Here is a 15073-nt window from a genome sequence, read left to right on the forward strand (position 1 = left end):
CGGTAATTGCGGTGGAGGGCCACACAGCACGTACATGACGGATTAGGACCAATTTATCGTGTACCCCGACGCCTCGCCAAAGACCCTGCATATATTGAGTAGCGTGAGGATGGAACGCCGCGGGGAGGCCAAATACAACAGGATGTCATCTGCGTAGAGAGAAACCCTGTCCTCCCAGCCATCTGACCACCTGAGTCCCCTTATCGAGGGTTCCCAGCGTATCCACGCCGCCAGAGGTTCCAACACAAGGGCAAACAATACTGGCGACAGGGGGCAACCCTGGCACGTGCCCCGCGACAGGGGGAAGTCGCCGGACATATGCCCGTTGGCCGCAACATGAGCCAACGGCTTGGTGTACAGGAGACGAATCCAAGCGCAGAATTTGGGCCCAAATCCCAGATGGCGAAGGACTGCAAACAGGAAGGGCCATTCGACCATGTCGAACGCCATCTGCGCGTCCAAAGACAGAAGCACCGCTGGTTCACCCACCTGACCCGTCCGGGCCAGCACGCCGTGCAGACGCCGCAGGTTATGGGACGTACTTCTGCCGGGCATAAAGCCAGACTGGTCCGGATGTATAATGTCGGATAGGTGCGGCGTCAGCCTAGTCGCCAGCAGCTTGGCCAGAATCTTGGCCTCTGCGTTAAGGAGCGAGATGGGGCGGTAGGAAGTGCACTCCCCCGCCGGCTTGCCAGGCTTGGGGATGACCACAATAGTTGCCGTGCGCTGATCCGGCGGGAGTTCGCCTCGTCGCAGACTATCGGAAAACATATTGAGCAGGTGAGGAGCAAGCGTCCCTATCAGACTCTTATACAGCTCAACCGGGATACCATTTGGACCTGTCGCCTTACCCGACTGAAGCGCTCCCACCGCAGCCTGTATTTCGTCCACCGTAAGATCGGCTTCTAGGGCCGACATCGCGGTAGGGGCTAATCTGGGCATATCCAGATCCCGAACATACGACAGCGCCTCCTCCTCTGACATGGAGGAAGCGGAAGAGTAGACCGCAGCGAAGTGCCCCGCCAGGGTGTTCACTATATCACGCGGGTCAGTCGCTATCTGACCCTCCCCAGAACCGAGCTGCGCTATCCACCTGGAACCACCCTCCCTTTTATCCAACCATGCCAACAGCTTCCCTGTCTTGTCCCCAACATCGTAGATTCTGTGTCGCGTGGCCTCTAACCATCGCCTGGTACAGTCCGCCAGGTGCTTCTTATATTTCACCTGCGCCACCTGCAATCCCCGGGAGATCGCAGGCGATGGGTGTGCGGCTTGGCGTGCCTCTGCCGCGATAAGATCTGATTCTAGCGACTGCAGCTCAAGATGTCGCTCGCGCCGGTGTGCCGCAATGGAGGCGACCGCGTGTCCTCTCAGGACCGTTTTGTACGCTTCCCAGAGGACAGCCGGAGAGTCTACCGACGAGGTGTTTTCTTAGAAGTAGAGACTAGTAGCCTTCCCGAGTGTTTTGCAGATGTCGGGAACCTGGAGATAACACGGGTGTATGGGGGGGATACGGCGTCTAGTCAAGTGATAGTGCGTGTATTGTAGAAGTATCGGTGAGTGATCCGATATGCCCCTGGGCCTGATTTCCACGCTATCTACATACTGGAGACTGCCCTGCGAACCCAGGAAGTAGTCTATTCTGGTCAAACTCTTATGCACCCCTGAATAGTACGTGTACTGGTGTTGTGTTGGGTGGTGAAGCCTCCATATATCCGTCAGTCCAAGTGCCTCGAAGAAACTCCCGAGGCGAGACGTTCCCCCTCCACCAGCCCGCTCCGGGTGGCGGTCAAGCAGACCGTCCACCACCGCGTTAAAGTCGCCGGCCACAATGAGCTCCCCCTCCGGTAGATCAAGCAAGAAGCTGCTCAGCGCAGGAAGGGCCGCAGCATGCAGGGCAGGAGGAATGTAAACCGAAACAATATTCAGGGGGCGTCCCTCCCATTGGGCATGCAGCGCCGCAAACCTCCCCGACCCATCAGCCCGAGTGCAATGTATGATTAATGGGGACTGTTTCCTTACCAGTATACCCACTCCGCGGGAACCGGAGGAGAAGTCAGAGTGTATCACCATCTTGTACCCCCATCTATCCATCGCTTTACTAGCAGTGCCCATTAGGTGGGTCTCCTGCAACAGGACCACCGCAGGGGAGCATCTCTTGAGACTCTGGAGGACCAAACCCCTCTTAATCTTATCGCCTAAGCCACGCACGTTCCACGTAAGTAGGGAGAGAGGCTGCGCCGGAGTGAGGGGGACCCCAGTGGACTGCCCTAGCGTTGTGTCAGCCATTCCCGCGGTTGGAGCAGCGCAGGGCTGACGCTATGGACGGATCGGCACAGACCGTGCCTGCATTGCATGGTGCGTGTACTGTGTGTTGAAACATATGCGACATTATAAACAAGAACTGTAGAACAAAACTTTCGAACAATCCCTTACCCCCCCACCCCCTCCCTGCCTCCCTGCCATACGGACTCCAAACTGCCTGCCACCCCAACTCAGCAGAGTGCTCAGATCCCAAGTCCCAAAACAGTACTTGCGTGTAGTGGAGCGGGCGGTCCGAGGAAGACCAAATACCTCCCCTTGGACAGAGTTCAACTGTCCACCCCTTGAAGTATAGTTGAGCAGGCGCCGTCTATTCCCATAAGGCATCCAGTTCTAGGCACCTCCGAAAGCAGTAAAGAGCATCCAGCACGGAGCCTCGCTGCATCCTAGGGCCGGTCCGATGTCTCCTCTCCCGGATCCAGGTCGCCGGTGTCCGCCGTCCCCTCCGTGCGCCGCCTCCGCCTGTCCGATCTCCCAGGGCCGCCCGCCGGCCTCCAGCCCTCGAGCCAGTCGTGCGCCTCCTCCGGCGTCTCGAAGAACAGGGTCTTGCCCTCCGCCACCACCCGCAGGCGCGCCAGAAAGACCATGGAATAGGGCAGCTCGCGGGCTCTCAGCGTCCTCTTGACCTCCAGGAAGCTTCTCCGCCGCGCTGCCACCGCCGCCGTGAAGTCCGGGAAGAACGACACCGTCGAGTTCTGAATCCGTAACGGTGGCGCCACCCGGGCCGTCTGGAGGATGACATCCCTGTCACGAAAGTTGAATATGCGGGCCAGCACCGGTCGAGGGGGCGCCCCAACCTTGGGCTTACCCCCAGGTACTCTGTGGGCGCGCTCCACCGAGAAGAACGACGAGAGACCCCGAGGCTGCAGTCTGGTTTTTATCAAATCTTCTACGTACAGGTCCATGGCGGATTTCCCTTCACTCTCGGGAATTCCCGTAATTCGTACGTTATTGCGCCGGGAGCGCCCTTCCTGATCGTCCATCTTCGCCGCCATTTGTTTGGTTTCAGCCTCCAACTGGAACACCCTTTGGAGCAGGAGGGTAGTGTCGTTCGTTAAAGCTGCCGTGGTTCGTTCCATGTCTGTGACCCTGGACGACATTTTTTGGAGGTCCGCCCTGAGCAAGGACACATCCGTGGAGATGGACCCCACCGTAGTCTGCACTTTGTTGAGGGCTAGCATTATGTCCTCCAGCGTCACTTTAGGCGCTCCAGCCTCCGCAGCAGCCCCGTCCGCCTTCTCGGCCCCCGCGGCCGCGTCTTTACTGTAGGCAAACTTGTCCAGCCTACTCTGCTGGTGCGTGCGATTCCCCTTCCCGGACATCCCGGGGCCGGCGGGAGCCGTCGCGGGTCGTCTCCGCTCCTCACCAAGCCGGCCGGGCGGGGCAAGGCCACCACACAGCTCGGGAGCGGCAATCAAGCCTTCAGCTAGCAGGACGGCCACCGGCACACAATAGCAGCTTGGAGGCCACTCCGCAGCTTTTTTCTTCAGGCCCCCACTTACGCTTTACACGGGGTCGCGTTGGGGCAGCTGCTCATCAGGCGACAGGGCAACACCCCCGGGGACCACAGCGCCGGACTCAGCCCCGCAGGGCGAGCTCCCCTCTCCCGGATCACGGCGACGATACTCCCCCCGCAGGGGCCGCTGCACACTGCCCCCCAGCGCGGGGCACTCCCACCTGGCCTCAGGGCGCGGACGATCCCGGTCCGCCTCAGCGCCGCCTCCTTCAGTCCGGCGACGCACTCCGGTCGTCTCCGGGAGCAGCCACAGTCCCCGGCACCCAATAGCAACTTGGAGGCCACTCCGCAGCGTTCCGCTTCAGGCCCCCACTTACGCCTTCCACGGGGTCGCGCTGGGGCAGCTGCACATCAGGCGACGGGGCAACACCCCCGGGGACCACAGCGCCAGACACCGCCCCGCAGGGCGAGCCCCCCTCTGCTGGATCACGGGGATGATACTCCCCCTGCAGGGGCCGCTACACACTGCCCCCAGTGCGGGGCGCTCCCACCTGGCCTCAGGGCGCAGACGATCCCGGTCCGCCTCAGCGCCGCCTCCTTCAGTCCGGCACCCGCTCCGGTCGTCTCCGGGAGCAGCCGCAGTCCCAGGCTCCCTCACACCGCGGCCGGCCTCCAGCCAAATCCAGGCCCCGGTCGCGGCCGGCGGCGCAGGCCGCAACTAACGGGTCGATGCCGATCAGGCTCCCGAACACGTAGGAGCCCCAGAGGCGGCTCAGACGGCGTCGCTTCTTGTAGGCTACCAGCCTAGCGCAGTTAGGGACAGGTAAGTGAGCGGATCAGTGCACGGATTGCAGGGGAGTCGGCCTCACCCTCGGAGCTCCGTCAGGCTGCGGCCATCTTGCTTGGCTGCTAGCCACGCCCCCTCGAAATTATGCTCTTTTAATTATAAAAAATAAATGAGAAATGAAATTATCAGTGTCCATGAAACCTTAGTCACAGCTCAAAAACAAATATTTAGAACAGAGCATTCAATTCAGGTTAAATATAATGGACATGATTCTCAAACTGCACCTTGTAGTACATTTTGTACAGTACTACTAAAGGGGGTGGGATAAGGGATGAGTAAGATGGGTTTAGGCATGGATGTCACTCACCCAAACAGAGTAAGACAATTGCATTGACGTGCAAATTACACTTTTGTAGTGAGTTTACACTTTGAAGTGCATATTTACAAGGAGGTATATTGCCACCAGAACATCACTTTTAATGATGTTCTCGTGTTCTGGTGGCGATATACCCTACTCCTCATTTACAAAGCAGCATTAAGCCACTTAACCTGGTTTAACGCCGCCACTTAACCTGGCTTAACGTCGCCTTGTAAATAAGGTACCTTTTCACGCTCACTTAGAGTGAAAGGGGCATGCAATGGGTGTTGCAATAGGCGTTCTGCCGCAACACCCATTGCTTTTTGAGGCTGCCCAGATTTACAAGGGTGGGGCAGTGCCAAAAACTGACCAGGGAATACCTGGTCTCAGACAGGCGATATGAGGAGAAATTATTAATTTCTCCTGGTATTTTTCTCTTTCCCTGTGTGCTGCATTCTGCAGCACCCATAGAAAGAGCAAATTGACTGTCAAGATTGTTTATGTGAAGGAAGGTGTCCCTTACTGCCACATGGGGCAAGGGTGCCTATGCTGGAGTTCCGCAGCTTTATTAGCGCTAGGGGAAACACAGGCGTGCGCCGTACTTTTTTAAATATGGCGCATACCTGCGTTTTAAAAATGTCAGAGTAACACCGTGCTCCGACATTGTGCTGTAAATATCCCCCTGAGTTTATCAAAACCGAAAGTAGTAAACTTACAACAAAGTGTAAACTTATTCAAAAGTGTAACTTACTTTTGTGCAATAGGCCCTATGAATGTATTCGAGCAGACTTGGCTATTACGTTGCAATGATAAATGACAATAAACGTATAGTCTACATTTATCTATTATGAATGACAATAAACGTACAGTCTATATTTATCAATTATAAATGACAATAAACGTGAAGTCTATATCCTCTTCAGTGCGTCGGACTGCCCCCGGCCGTCTGACTTCATGGTGGGCGTGTGCGTCGGTCGGCCGGGGGCTGTCCGATTTGGGCATTCGTAGGATTCGCCCGCACAGCTGGGAAATGTGCGCCGCAGCGAAGCGGATATTTATCAATGATATCTAAATAATCGACATAAGTAACCCAAAAAAGGAGGATAACTAGAAAAGTAAAAAATACCTATAACAAGGTAGTCTCTTTAAACTTCTAGCTCTTCAATACAACACACTTTTTTCGAAATTATATTCAGTCACATTCAAGATTCCTCAATGTTTGTCTATTCTCTTTGTTTAGCTTATTTGAGACAGGAGATTACATGAAGTCACAGGTAATGGTATTTGTGTTTTCTTTTGTATTCATAATCATGCCATGGTCACTTTTATTCTTTTTTGGGATGTCTAGCTACTGTGTGATGTCATCTGCTTTTTCCTAAAATTTTACGGTGTCAGATCAGTTATGTCTAATATGTAAAAACTGGTCAATAGTTGTTAAGCCCACCATCTCTGGCTATTATCCAGAGATCAAGAAAAGCTAGTTCTTCTTAGTTTGGGGTGTTAGAAAAGTGGATAGGCAGATCTTGGTTGTTTAGCCATATCAAAAATTCACTGGCACTCTCCTCATTACCCTTCCAAATGACGAATAAATCATTAATGTATCTGTACCAGAATAGTATGTTCCCAGCAAAGGGACTGAAGTTAATATATTTTGGTCTCGCAATAGAGATTTGGCAGGCTTGGCACCAATGTACTGCCCATGGACGTGCCCCCTACTTGCTGGTGAAAATCATTTTCAAATTTAAAAAAGTTCTTAGACCAATCTCTGCCTGTTCCACAATGATAGATGTAGGGATTATATACAGCATGTCTGTATTCCTCATTATAATTTCTACTGCTAAAGTAGGTTTTGGAGACAAACTTTGTGAGCCTCTCCTTTTCAGCGATCTGAATCTCAAAAAGCCTTTCAGAATCAAACCCCCTCTTAGGGGGTTATTTCTGAAAGACAAAAAAATGTCAAGAAGTACCAACACAATATGGTACCCGTTCAGCCTACTTCTCTGTCTTCTGCACATCTGTTGCTCCAGCAGATGCACTGAAGGCAGGGATTTCACAATGTGATGCGGGCAGTCCTCTGCCAAGCGAGTGGATGCCACCCTGCTACAAACCTGAACGGCAACCTGGTCAACAATAAATACAGTCCTTACTTTATAATGTGGGACTTCGACAAACATTATAGATAACTATTGCTACAATGTTGACATGTACGATGGTGCCTGTGCTTCCGCCAGCGCTTGTCTTACCTATGATTTGTAATAAACAACCACCATCGAAGCAGATTTTCCTTTCCCAATCATAATGAAGCTCAACCACCCATCATCAATTTAGCTGTTTGATCAATATATATTGACAAGAACACTTGAGATCTCTTTTTTCAAATGAGTTGACCTCGCCCATATCCTATTTATTGATAAAAAAAGCACATAAAGGGAGCATCACAAATTTCTATTGCCCATCTCCTCTTTAGGCTATGAGAAAAGCTTACATCGAATGTGGATGTTCAGTGTCTAATACTCTCAGAGAATCCTACTGTCCACAACAGTACATAAAGAAAAGGGCTTTCATGGCAATATGTTCAGATTACAGAGAAGGACCTGTTACATAAGCACATTGAGAAAAGGAAACGCAGCAATAATGTCCACTACATTATGATGTGAATGATCATGTTTGGGCTGCATGTTTCTGCTGCATGGAGACCAACATTAAAGACCTTGAATATACACAGAACGATGATCATCTTTACATGCTAGGAACATGCTATAACCAAAATGAATTCCGTCCCTTCCACAACCATTCGTGGTTAATGAATTGACATTTATGCATCATGTGGGTAGAGCCTAAAATTGAGACATTAGAGAAGAGGTCTTACACTAATAATCTGGCAGGAATTTTTTACTCATATATCTGTTTGGCAACAAAGCAGGAATTATCTCCTGTTTAAACAAAAACCACACTGACATAAAACAGTTTCACTTACCGGTTTTCTAGGCTTCCGGACACACAAATATAATCAAACAATATCAAATGCTGGACCAATTCACAAAGACCAACTCCTCCAGCGTGAGGGCAAACTGGGACTATAGTAAGACATAAATAAAGATGTCATTTTATAGAGTTGCTATCAAAATGTTACAATGCCCAGAGCACAGATTTAGAAATGCTTAGAATCAATTTATTAAAATCCACAAGAAGTTAAGAAGTTTTTTTAATTGGCTGGGTTCCCGTTTTAGGAGTATAACAATACAAAGTGTCCTGGCCTCTGTCTGTTTACTAATCACATACTATTTTTCTATACCAAAGGTTACAATGACATTTCAGAGCCAGAGAGAAAGTCAAGTGGACACAAATCAGAAAACCACTAGTTACACGGTCGATATTTGGAGTGAGTCTACATGCAGTCCTCATGTAACCAGGGCATAACACATTGATTGAAGGCATTTTCTGCATCCAGATGGTCGTGAAGATTGTGAAATCTGTAGTAGAATTTATTTGAAAAAGTCATGCTTAGTACCATAAATCTTCCTTACTGGCCACTGGCCAGAGAAACCTTTGTATACTGTTTTGATGTGAATGGTAAACAAACAAATGAGTATATGTCTGAAGCAGAAATACAGCGCTAAGCGGTATATTTAGTATTTGGATCCAATCTGAAGTGCAACATTTCAACCAATCACAGTAGGTTATAATAAATGAAGACACAATGTAGAGGTGCAGGGAGGGAAATCTGTGAGTAAGATTAATTCTCATTTTAGTTATTAGTGAAGCGTACTCGCCAGTAAGCATTTTGGTGCTAGTGAAGAACCAGATATTACAAGAAGTTACATGATCAGCAAATTGGGAAGGTTTCAACCGTTTATGTATATATAAATAATCTTTTGTTATTTTGAAGTGTTCTAGAAAGGAGTTCTATAAAGTAAGAGCCAGCAATGAAAAGGTTGTTTCCCAATAATGTTTTCTTCTTGACTCACGTAATGGTCAAAGGGTATTATAAACTTGATCGAAGAGTTATAGGCGGAAATATGCCGTCAGTTTAGTTGACAGAAAATATATATTTAATTATATTTAGCATTTTATGAAATACAACAGGCTTAACTGTCAGTCATGTAAGGTCCTAGGGGCTTTGTGAAATGTGATTTGATTTCTGTAACACAGTTATATGGTAGTTTTTAGAAAATGTTGATCAATGCAGGATATGTGGGTGGCATTAAGGTGCAATATAATTTCTGTATTGTTGGCATTGGTATAAAACATACAGCCAAATGATCACATAAGTAATGCTAAAGACTTGACATAGATTGCCAATGTAGTCTTTAGAGGAAAAAGAGTAGAGCGAAGAAGATGAAACCCTTCTGGGTAGGAAAGAGCAGAACTAAGATGTAGCTGTTCCTCAATTTTCTGCCTGAGCTAGATCATCTATGAGAATGCCATGGTCTGCGATAGGGAAGGGCTCAAAGAATGATGGAGGGCAGCAAATACTGACATTAGGACTGATTCTGCACCACATGCTGTTCTAAATCCAGCTTGTCAGTCATCAAGATGGTCAGAGATTATTATTATTATTATTATTATTATTAAATGAAATTTGTAGAGCGCACTGACACCATGGGTTTCCTGGCGCTATAGGACAAAGGTGATACACAATCTGGGGTTAATGCAGGGTTAGCAGGGTGGGGGAAAGAGAGAGGTTTTGAGCAGCTTCCTAAAATGAAGGAGGGAGCTGCTCGATTTGATGATCAGGGGAAGGGAGTTCCAGAACTTCGGTGCCAAAAGGGCAAATCTTCGACCGCCAAATTTGTTGGTTCTGGTTTTGGGTATGACAAGTGATTTAAGATGAGCAGAGCGAAGATTGCGATTTGGACAGTAGGGAGTGATGAGGGAAGTCAGGAAAGCAGGGCTGGGGCAGTGGAGGGCTTTGAACGTGAGGCAGCCCAACTTGAAGGCCACCCTCTGTTCTATGGGCAGCCAATGTAGTTTATGCATCAGAGGTTTGGCAGATTGCCATTTTGGAGATTTGAAGATGATACGAGCTGCCTGGTTTTGGACCACCTGAAGGCGGTGGAGAAGGGTTTCGGGAAGTCCGTGGTAGATGCAGTTGGAAAAGTCCAAGCGGGAGAGCACAAGAGATATGATTACTTGAATCAGAGCAAGTGGGGGGAGCAGATGACTGACCTTCCGGATCTTTCTGAGAGATCTCAAGAAAGGAAACTATCCATCGAGTGAGTGGCATAATTCTGTATGGGTGAACCTCACCTTTCCACAATAGTTGTATTTTTGCCAACTGAGAACATATCCAATTAGTTAAACACTCATTAGGAAGGTATCGACATTTTACTGTTTTAAAAAAAAATTGTGTGATAACTGTCTTTCACTTTATTGCGGCTGGCCTTTTCTCCTACTACATATAGCGTATGGGGGGCACGGACAAGCGTGAAGCACTACTGCTTAACAAAAACCGAACTCCAGCACTGCTACTTTTGTCACTCGGGACCGATATTGCAGTATTGCGGCAAAACCGGCCCCCAGTAAGAAAATCGGTCCCCACCGTTACAAAACTGCCCCCCACCCTTCCAGCCTGCCAGGTATATGCCCGATGCCCAATATGGCCAGTCTGGCCCTGATTGTCAAGCATTTTACTGACAAAAAAAGATGAACTGGTATGTGCATCCATGGACTGCACACTGATTAAACTGCTTACTATTGAGCATTATTGAACACATAACCTTTTCATTCTTCCTATGGTATGTATGTCTGCCTGCTTTGACAACCCAGCTTACTATTTACTAATTACTGATGTAACATTTACAGAAAATTACCAGACAGCTGTAGGTGAGAATATCATCCGACCAAAATATCGTACCACAAATATCGACAACCAAAATATTGACAAGGTAAGTATGTAAGGTGATTGTTGGACCTAACGTCCTTGAGGCAGCTTGACTTCGGCCAAAAGGCTGTTATCTCACTACGGCATTTCGTGCTTGCACCTCACCCATCTCACACTTCAACGCAACACCACTTAAAAATGACGCTACACCCAAAACGAGGTTCAGACTCAGTAAAGAAGTTGTATCTTTTCTTCTCAGATGCACTCAATTAACATTTTCCATTACATTCAGGATTAACATTACAAGATATTCAGAGCAACCGTGTGACTTCTTTCATTATCTCAGTATAGCACGTTCCTAACCTTCATCATATTGGTCAAACCAGTACCTCGTTTCTCATATCTCACTTGACATCCCCACATATTCCATTTCCTGTAACCCTTCCCCTAGGTGTACAGTGGGTCCACAGGTGGCCCTACAGACAGTTGGGTACCCTGGACACCTCACTTCTTGGGCTCTGGTCTATCACATATGATCCTTCCTAACCTTAGACGCTATACGGATGTCTTGTCTGGCTACCAGAGATCCCTGTCACACTTGAACTTGCACCTGTAGTCTCTTATTGACCAATAGTTACATTAACTTGGTTGAACATTTGCATATGAACTATCCCAGACACTGGGAATCAGAATTACACAATTGAATCGCTTTTCCCTCTCATCCCCACAACATAGTTCACAGTCTCGCAAGGCCCCGGTGGTTTCTTCTCTCCACCCAGTATCTGGCTTTAAGTCCACCAACCCCCCTTTCTACTCAAGTCCCGCTTACTGTCAACCTCTTGGTTTTCTCATTCTTACGATCGGCGAAGTTTGAGCCGAGTTTCCACCTCTTCCGTCGTTGCCAGCTCGCTGCACAGGCACGGGGGGAAAGAACCCTCTCAACTCACAAGGAGGGTGGTAATGAGGCACCCCCACCCGTTTCCTCCCTTGATGATTCCCCAGCTCGCGAGTCTCGCTATGGGTAGCCCGCTTTCCTCTCATACGCGACCTCGCCGGCCACCCGGCACGAACTGGTATCCTCCCCTCGCAGCTCCAGGAAGGCTTCCCGCCTGAGGCAACCCTGTGAAGAGGCGCGGCCTCCTCGGACTTCCCACGTCAAGGGGCGGCGCCTTGACCTCGGGCCCTGTCACTCGATCCGGGGAAAGCGGCCTCCAGGCCTACTGGCTGCGTCTCGCGTCAGCTGCTCCGACGCGTCGTCCTCACGCCGGCTCCCACCAGGAAGCTCCGGCTCCTGCTCCGACCCTCCCAGCTCACCGCAGACTACTTCCCCGCAGCATCCAACGATCCTCCACCTTGAGTCAGTGGCGGCGGCCTCCAGTCACAGCGCCTCCCCAGGACTACGTACCGGCCCACGGCATCCCGGCCAGTGATGGTGAGTCTCATGCGCGCGGGGCTCCCAGGGTACAGGCTGGTTTCCGCTTCAGCGGCAACGGATCCCTGAAGTCCCTAGCGCGTCAGGAATTAGGATTGCGCCGCACTTACTGGCACAGGGCTGGGGTGGATGTCACTTGGGTTTTAGAGCGCTAAGCTGACAGAGCGCCTCACTGTCTCTCAGAGGGGCTGAAATTAAGGGGGCAAGGGTCGCACTGCCACGGTCTGGTAGTCAGTCACCCTTTTGCTACCAGGCTCAATCCTCTGTTTCCAGAGCCCCAGGCAACTCCAGGAAAGTGAGCAGGGTGGTTCTAGACGGCAACTCCTCCCCTGGTCCTCCTTCAGGGATTCTGGCTATAGAGAGGCCACCATGGACGATGACCTCCAAAGTCATTGGCTGTGTGCAGGGACCGGTCAGAAGGTCGGGGGTGGTGTCAACTGATGAGGGCAGACGTGCAGACCCTGAGACCTGTCAATTCCCTATCTAGCGCAACCACCTCCCCACTCAGGTGCCTTACTCCTGACTACCTCACAGCTCAACTAAGTCCTAAAATGGCCGCCCTGCCCTCACCTCTATTTATCACCTGGGGCATGACTGGCCAGAGTGGCCCAGAAGGTTCCGGAACCTCCCATGGCAGTCTATGGCCCAGGTGCTGAGGTGACAGTTGAAGCCACCATTTTATGAGACAAGCCTCCATCTTCCTATTTCCTCATTGAAGCACCTTGCGCCTCTCCCTCAGTTAGCAAGGATGAGGCGCCCAGAGCCTCTACATCAACACCAAAAGTAGTTAGTGAACAGAGAAAAAATGAGAAGGGAAAGGGAAAAAAATTAATAATATGAGGAGGGAACTGCCAAAGGGCTGACAGGTCTAACAGTGATCTTATATTTACTACTCTTAACTCTCCATCTAGGTACTACCTTTAATATACATATATCCCAAGGTGTTGTGTACGCTTTCCCGCGAAAATATTAAAAACATGTATTGGGAGGTTGTAGCTATGGATACTGTGATTAAGAGCAAAGGCAGGAGGTCCTGGGGTGGGAGGTGCCACATGATCCTAGACACTCCCTACTGGGCATCACTGACGGCCTGGATGGCACACGCCCGGAGCAGCTATTTCTCATGACAGCCTTTATGGTGGCCAAACGTGACATTGCAGCGGCGTGGAAGCTGCCGCAACCGCCTAGCTTGGCCAAGTGGTTGCCCCAAGAAATACCGAAAAGTCTGGGGGAAAAGGCTGGGCAACGTACCATGATAGGGCGGTTTAGAAGACAGGGGGGGTGGGGGTTTAGGGGGAGGGTGGGAATGCGGTGCGTTTTATGCTGTATTACTGTGTGGTGGTGGTTCGAAGGGCCCGAAAGTTTCTTCTGTTGTACTACCTAAAATAATAAAAACTTGTTTATCAAAAAAAGAGCAAAGGCAGCCTCACAATGTATTTTATTGATTTTAAACCTTGTATGTGTTGTGAGGCAAACATTGATGAAATTGTAGTAACTCTGGCTCGTAAATAATACCTGCAGTTTAGATACGCACCCTTCCGGTTAAAGCCTTTAGCGCCAAATGGTATGATGAGAGAGAGTGAGACGACCAGTGCCCAGAATGCACATGGGATAATGACACGCTGGAACACATTGTTTTTCTGTCCTCAGTACAGTAGGCTTCGGGCCAAGAGAATTGTGCCCCTCTGGGAGAACCTAGGCACCAGAAGACACTTGGTTGCCATCAGAATTCTGAGAACAAGTAGACTCCATGTGTGACAACATTTATTATGGCCTTCTGAGTTAGGTATACCAGGTGCCACTTAAATTATGAGGATGAGGGCGCGCTGTGACTCCATTCCGTGCATGCTATTTACTGTCGGGGACACTGGCTTTGTATTTGTAGCCCAAAAGCCAGCTTGGACCTATTGCTTTTATGTGCCATGTGAAGATCGTTTTAGTAAGCCATTAAACCGTAGATTGTTGCTTTTAGTCTGCAGGAAGAGTTGCTTTTTTTATCTTTAATATTCATGTTTTTATCCATTGGTATTTTTAACTTCTGTATTTCCCTCTTTGTCAACAGATAGTTTGTTTTAAATTATGTATTTTGTACGTTGTATTTATTTTTTCTGTGCTTTGATGATCATTGTGATCGAAATAAATTACGTGTGTGTATGAAAGTCAATTTTCACAATGATAGCCTTTCTAAAGATCTTACTTTGAAATTTTTTGGCCATCAACATCACGGACAAGTTTTCATTGACACTTCCTAGTCTGCAGCTGTCAATCTGGAGGTACTGCAGAGCCTTGGCCTGGAGAAACTGCTTGAACATCACCCGATTGTGGCACTAAGAAAGAACAGAGCAAGGAAATTGTGTAAGTTCCACTAAATCCATCAATGGTTAAACAAGATGCATGTTTGAAGCAAGATCAAAGGAGGCATAGGAAATAGATTTCACAAAACCTGATTGGAAAAACGAAATGTATGTCAATAGATCAAAGGTTGACAGACAGATTATGGCCAAATGTCGCTCAGCAACAAACTAGCACTCATCGTCTAACAATATCTACAGTAATATTTGAATAGTGTAAGGTTTGAACAAAGGAACAAAATAAAACAACATCTGTGAGAGAGTGAGGGTTAGGAATAGGACTAAAAATTGACGAGTGTTCAGGTCAGTGCAGAAAAGTTGATTATTGTCATTTTAAAGCTTTTAGATTTCATATCCTAGTGGCTAAGATTTGTTTACTTTTTTAACCTGAGAGGAGGACTGGTTTTTTAAGCACCTGAAAATTATCCGTCCCAGGCACTACAAGTTAAAAATGCCAAGTATCGCTACTAAGCATAAATGTATTTGATGCATTTACGCATGCACACTCCCTACCGTTTTTCGCATTGTTAGCTGTTTTCAATT

The 15073-nt window shown here is 48.9% G+C and overlaps 1 protein-coding gene across 4 annotated transcripts in view; it reads right to left on the reverse strand.

Moving 5' to 3' along the window:
- LOC146831481 (mitochondrial enolase superfamily member 1-like) overlaps positions 1-15073 on the reverse strand; it is a 358171-nt gene that overhangs the window by 27049 nt on the left and 316049 nt on the right. For all 4 annotated transcript variants that reach the window (XM_085605810.1, XM_085605812.1, XM_085605811.1 and 1 more), the window contains 2 exons: positions 14377-14506; positions 7901-8000 (listed from right to left, as the gene is read on the reverse strand). In XM_085605810.1, the coding sequence (XP_085461936.1) occupies positions 7901-8000; positions 14377-14506 (230 nt within the window). The remainder of the gene's footprint in view (positions 1-7900; positions 8001-14376; positions 14507-15073) is intronic.

Source organism: Triturus cristatus, chromosome 5_1, assembly GCF_964204655.1.
Source record: "Triturus cristatus chromosome 5_1, aTriCri1.1, whole genome shotgun sequence".
In the NCBI taxonomy this organism is placed as follows: Eukaryota; Metazoa; Chordata; class Amphibia; order Caudata; family Salamandridae; genus Triturus; species Triturus cristatus.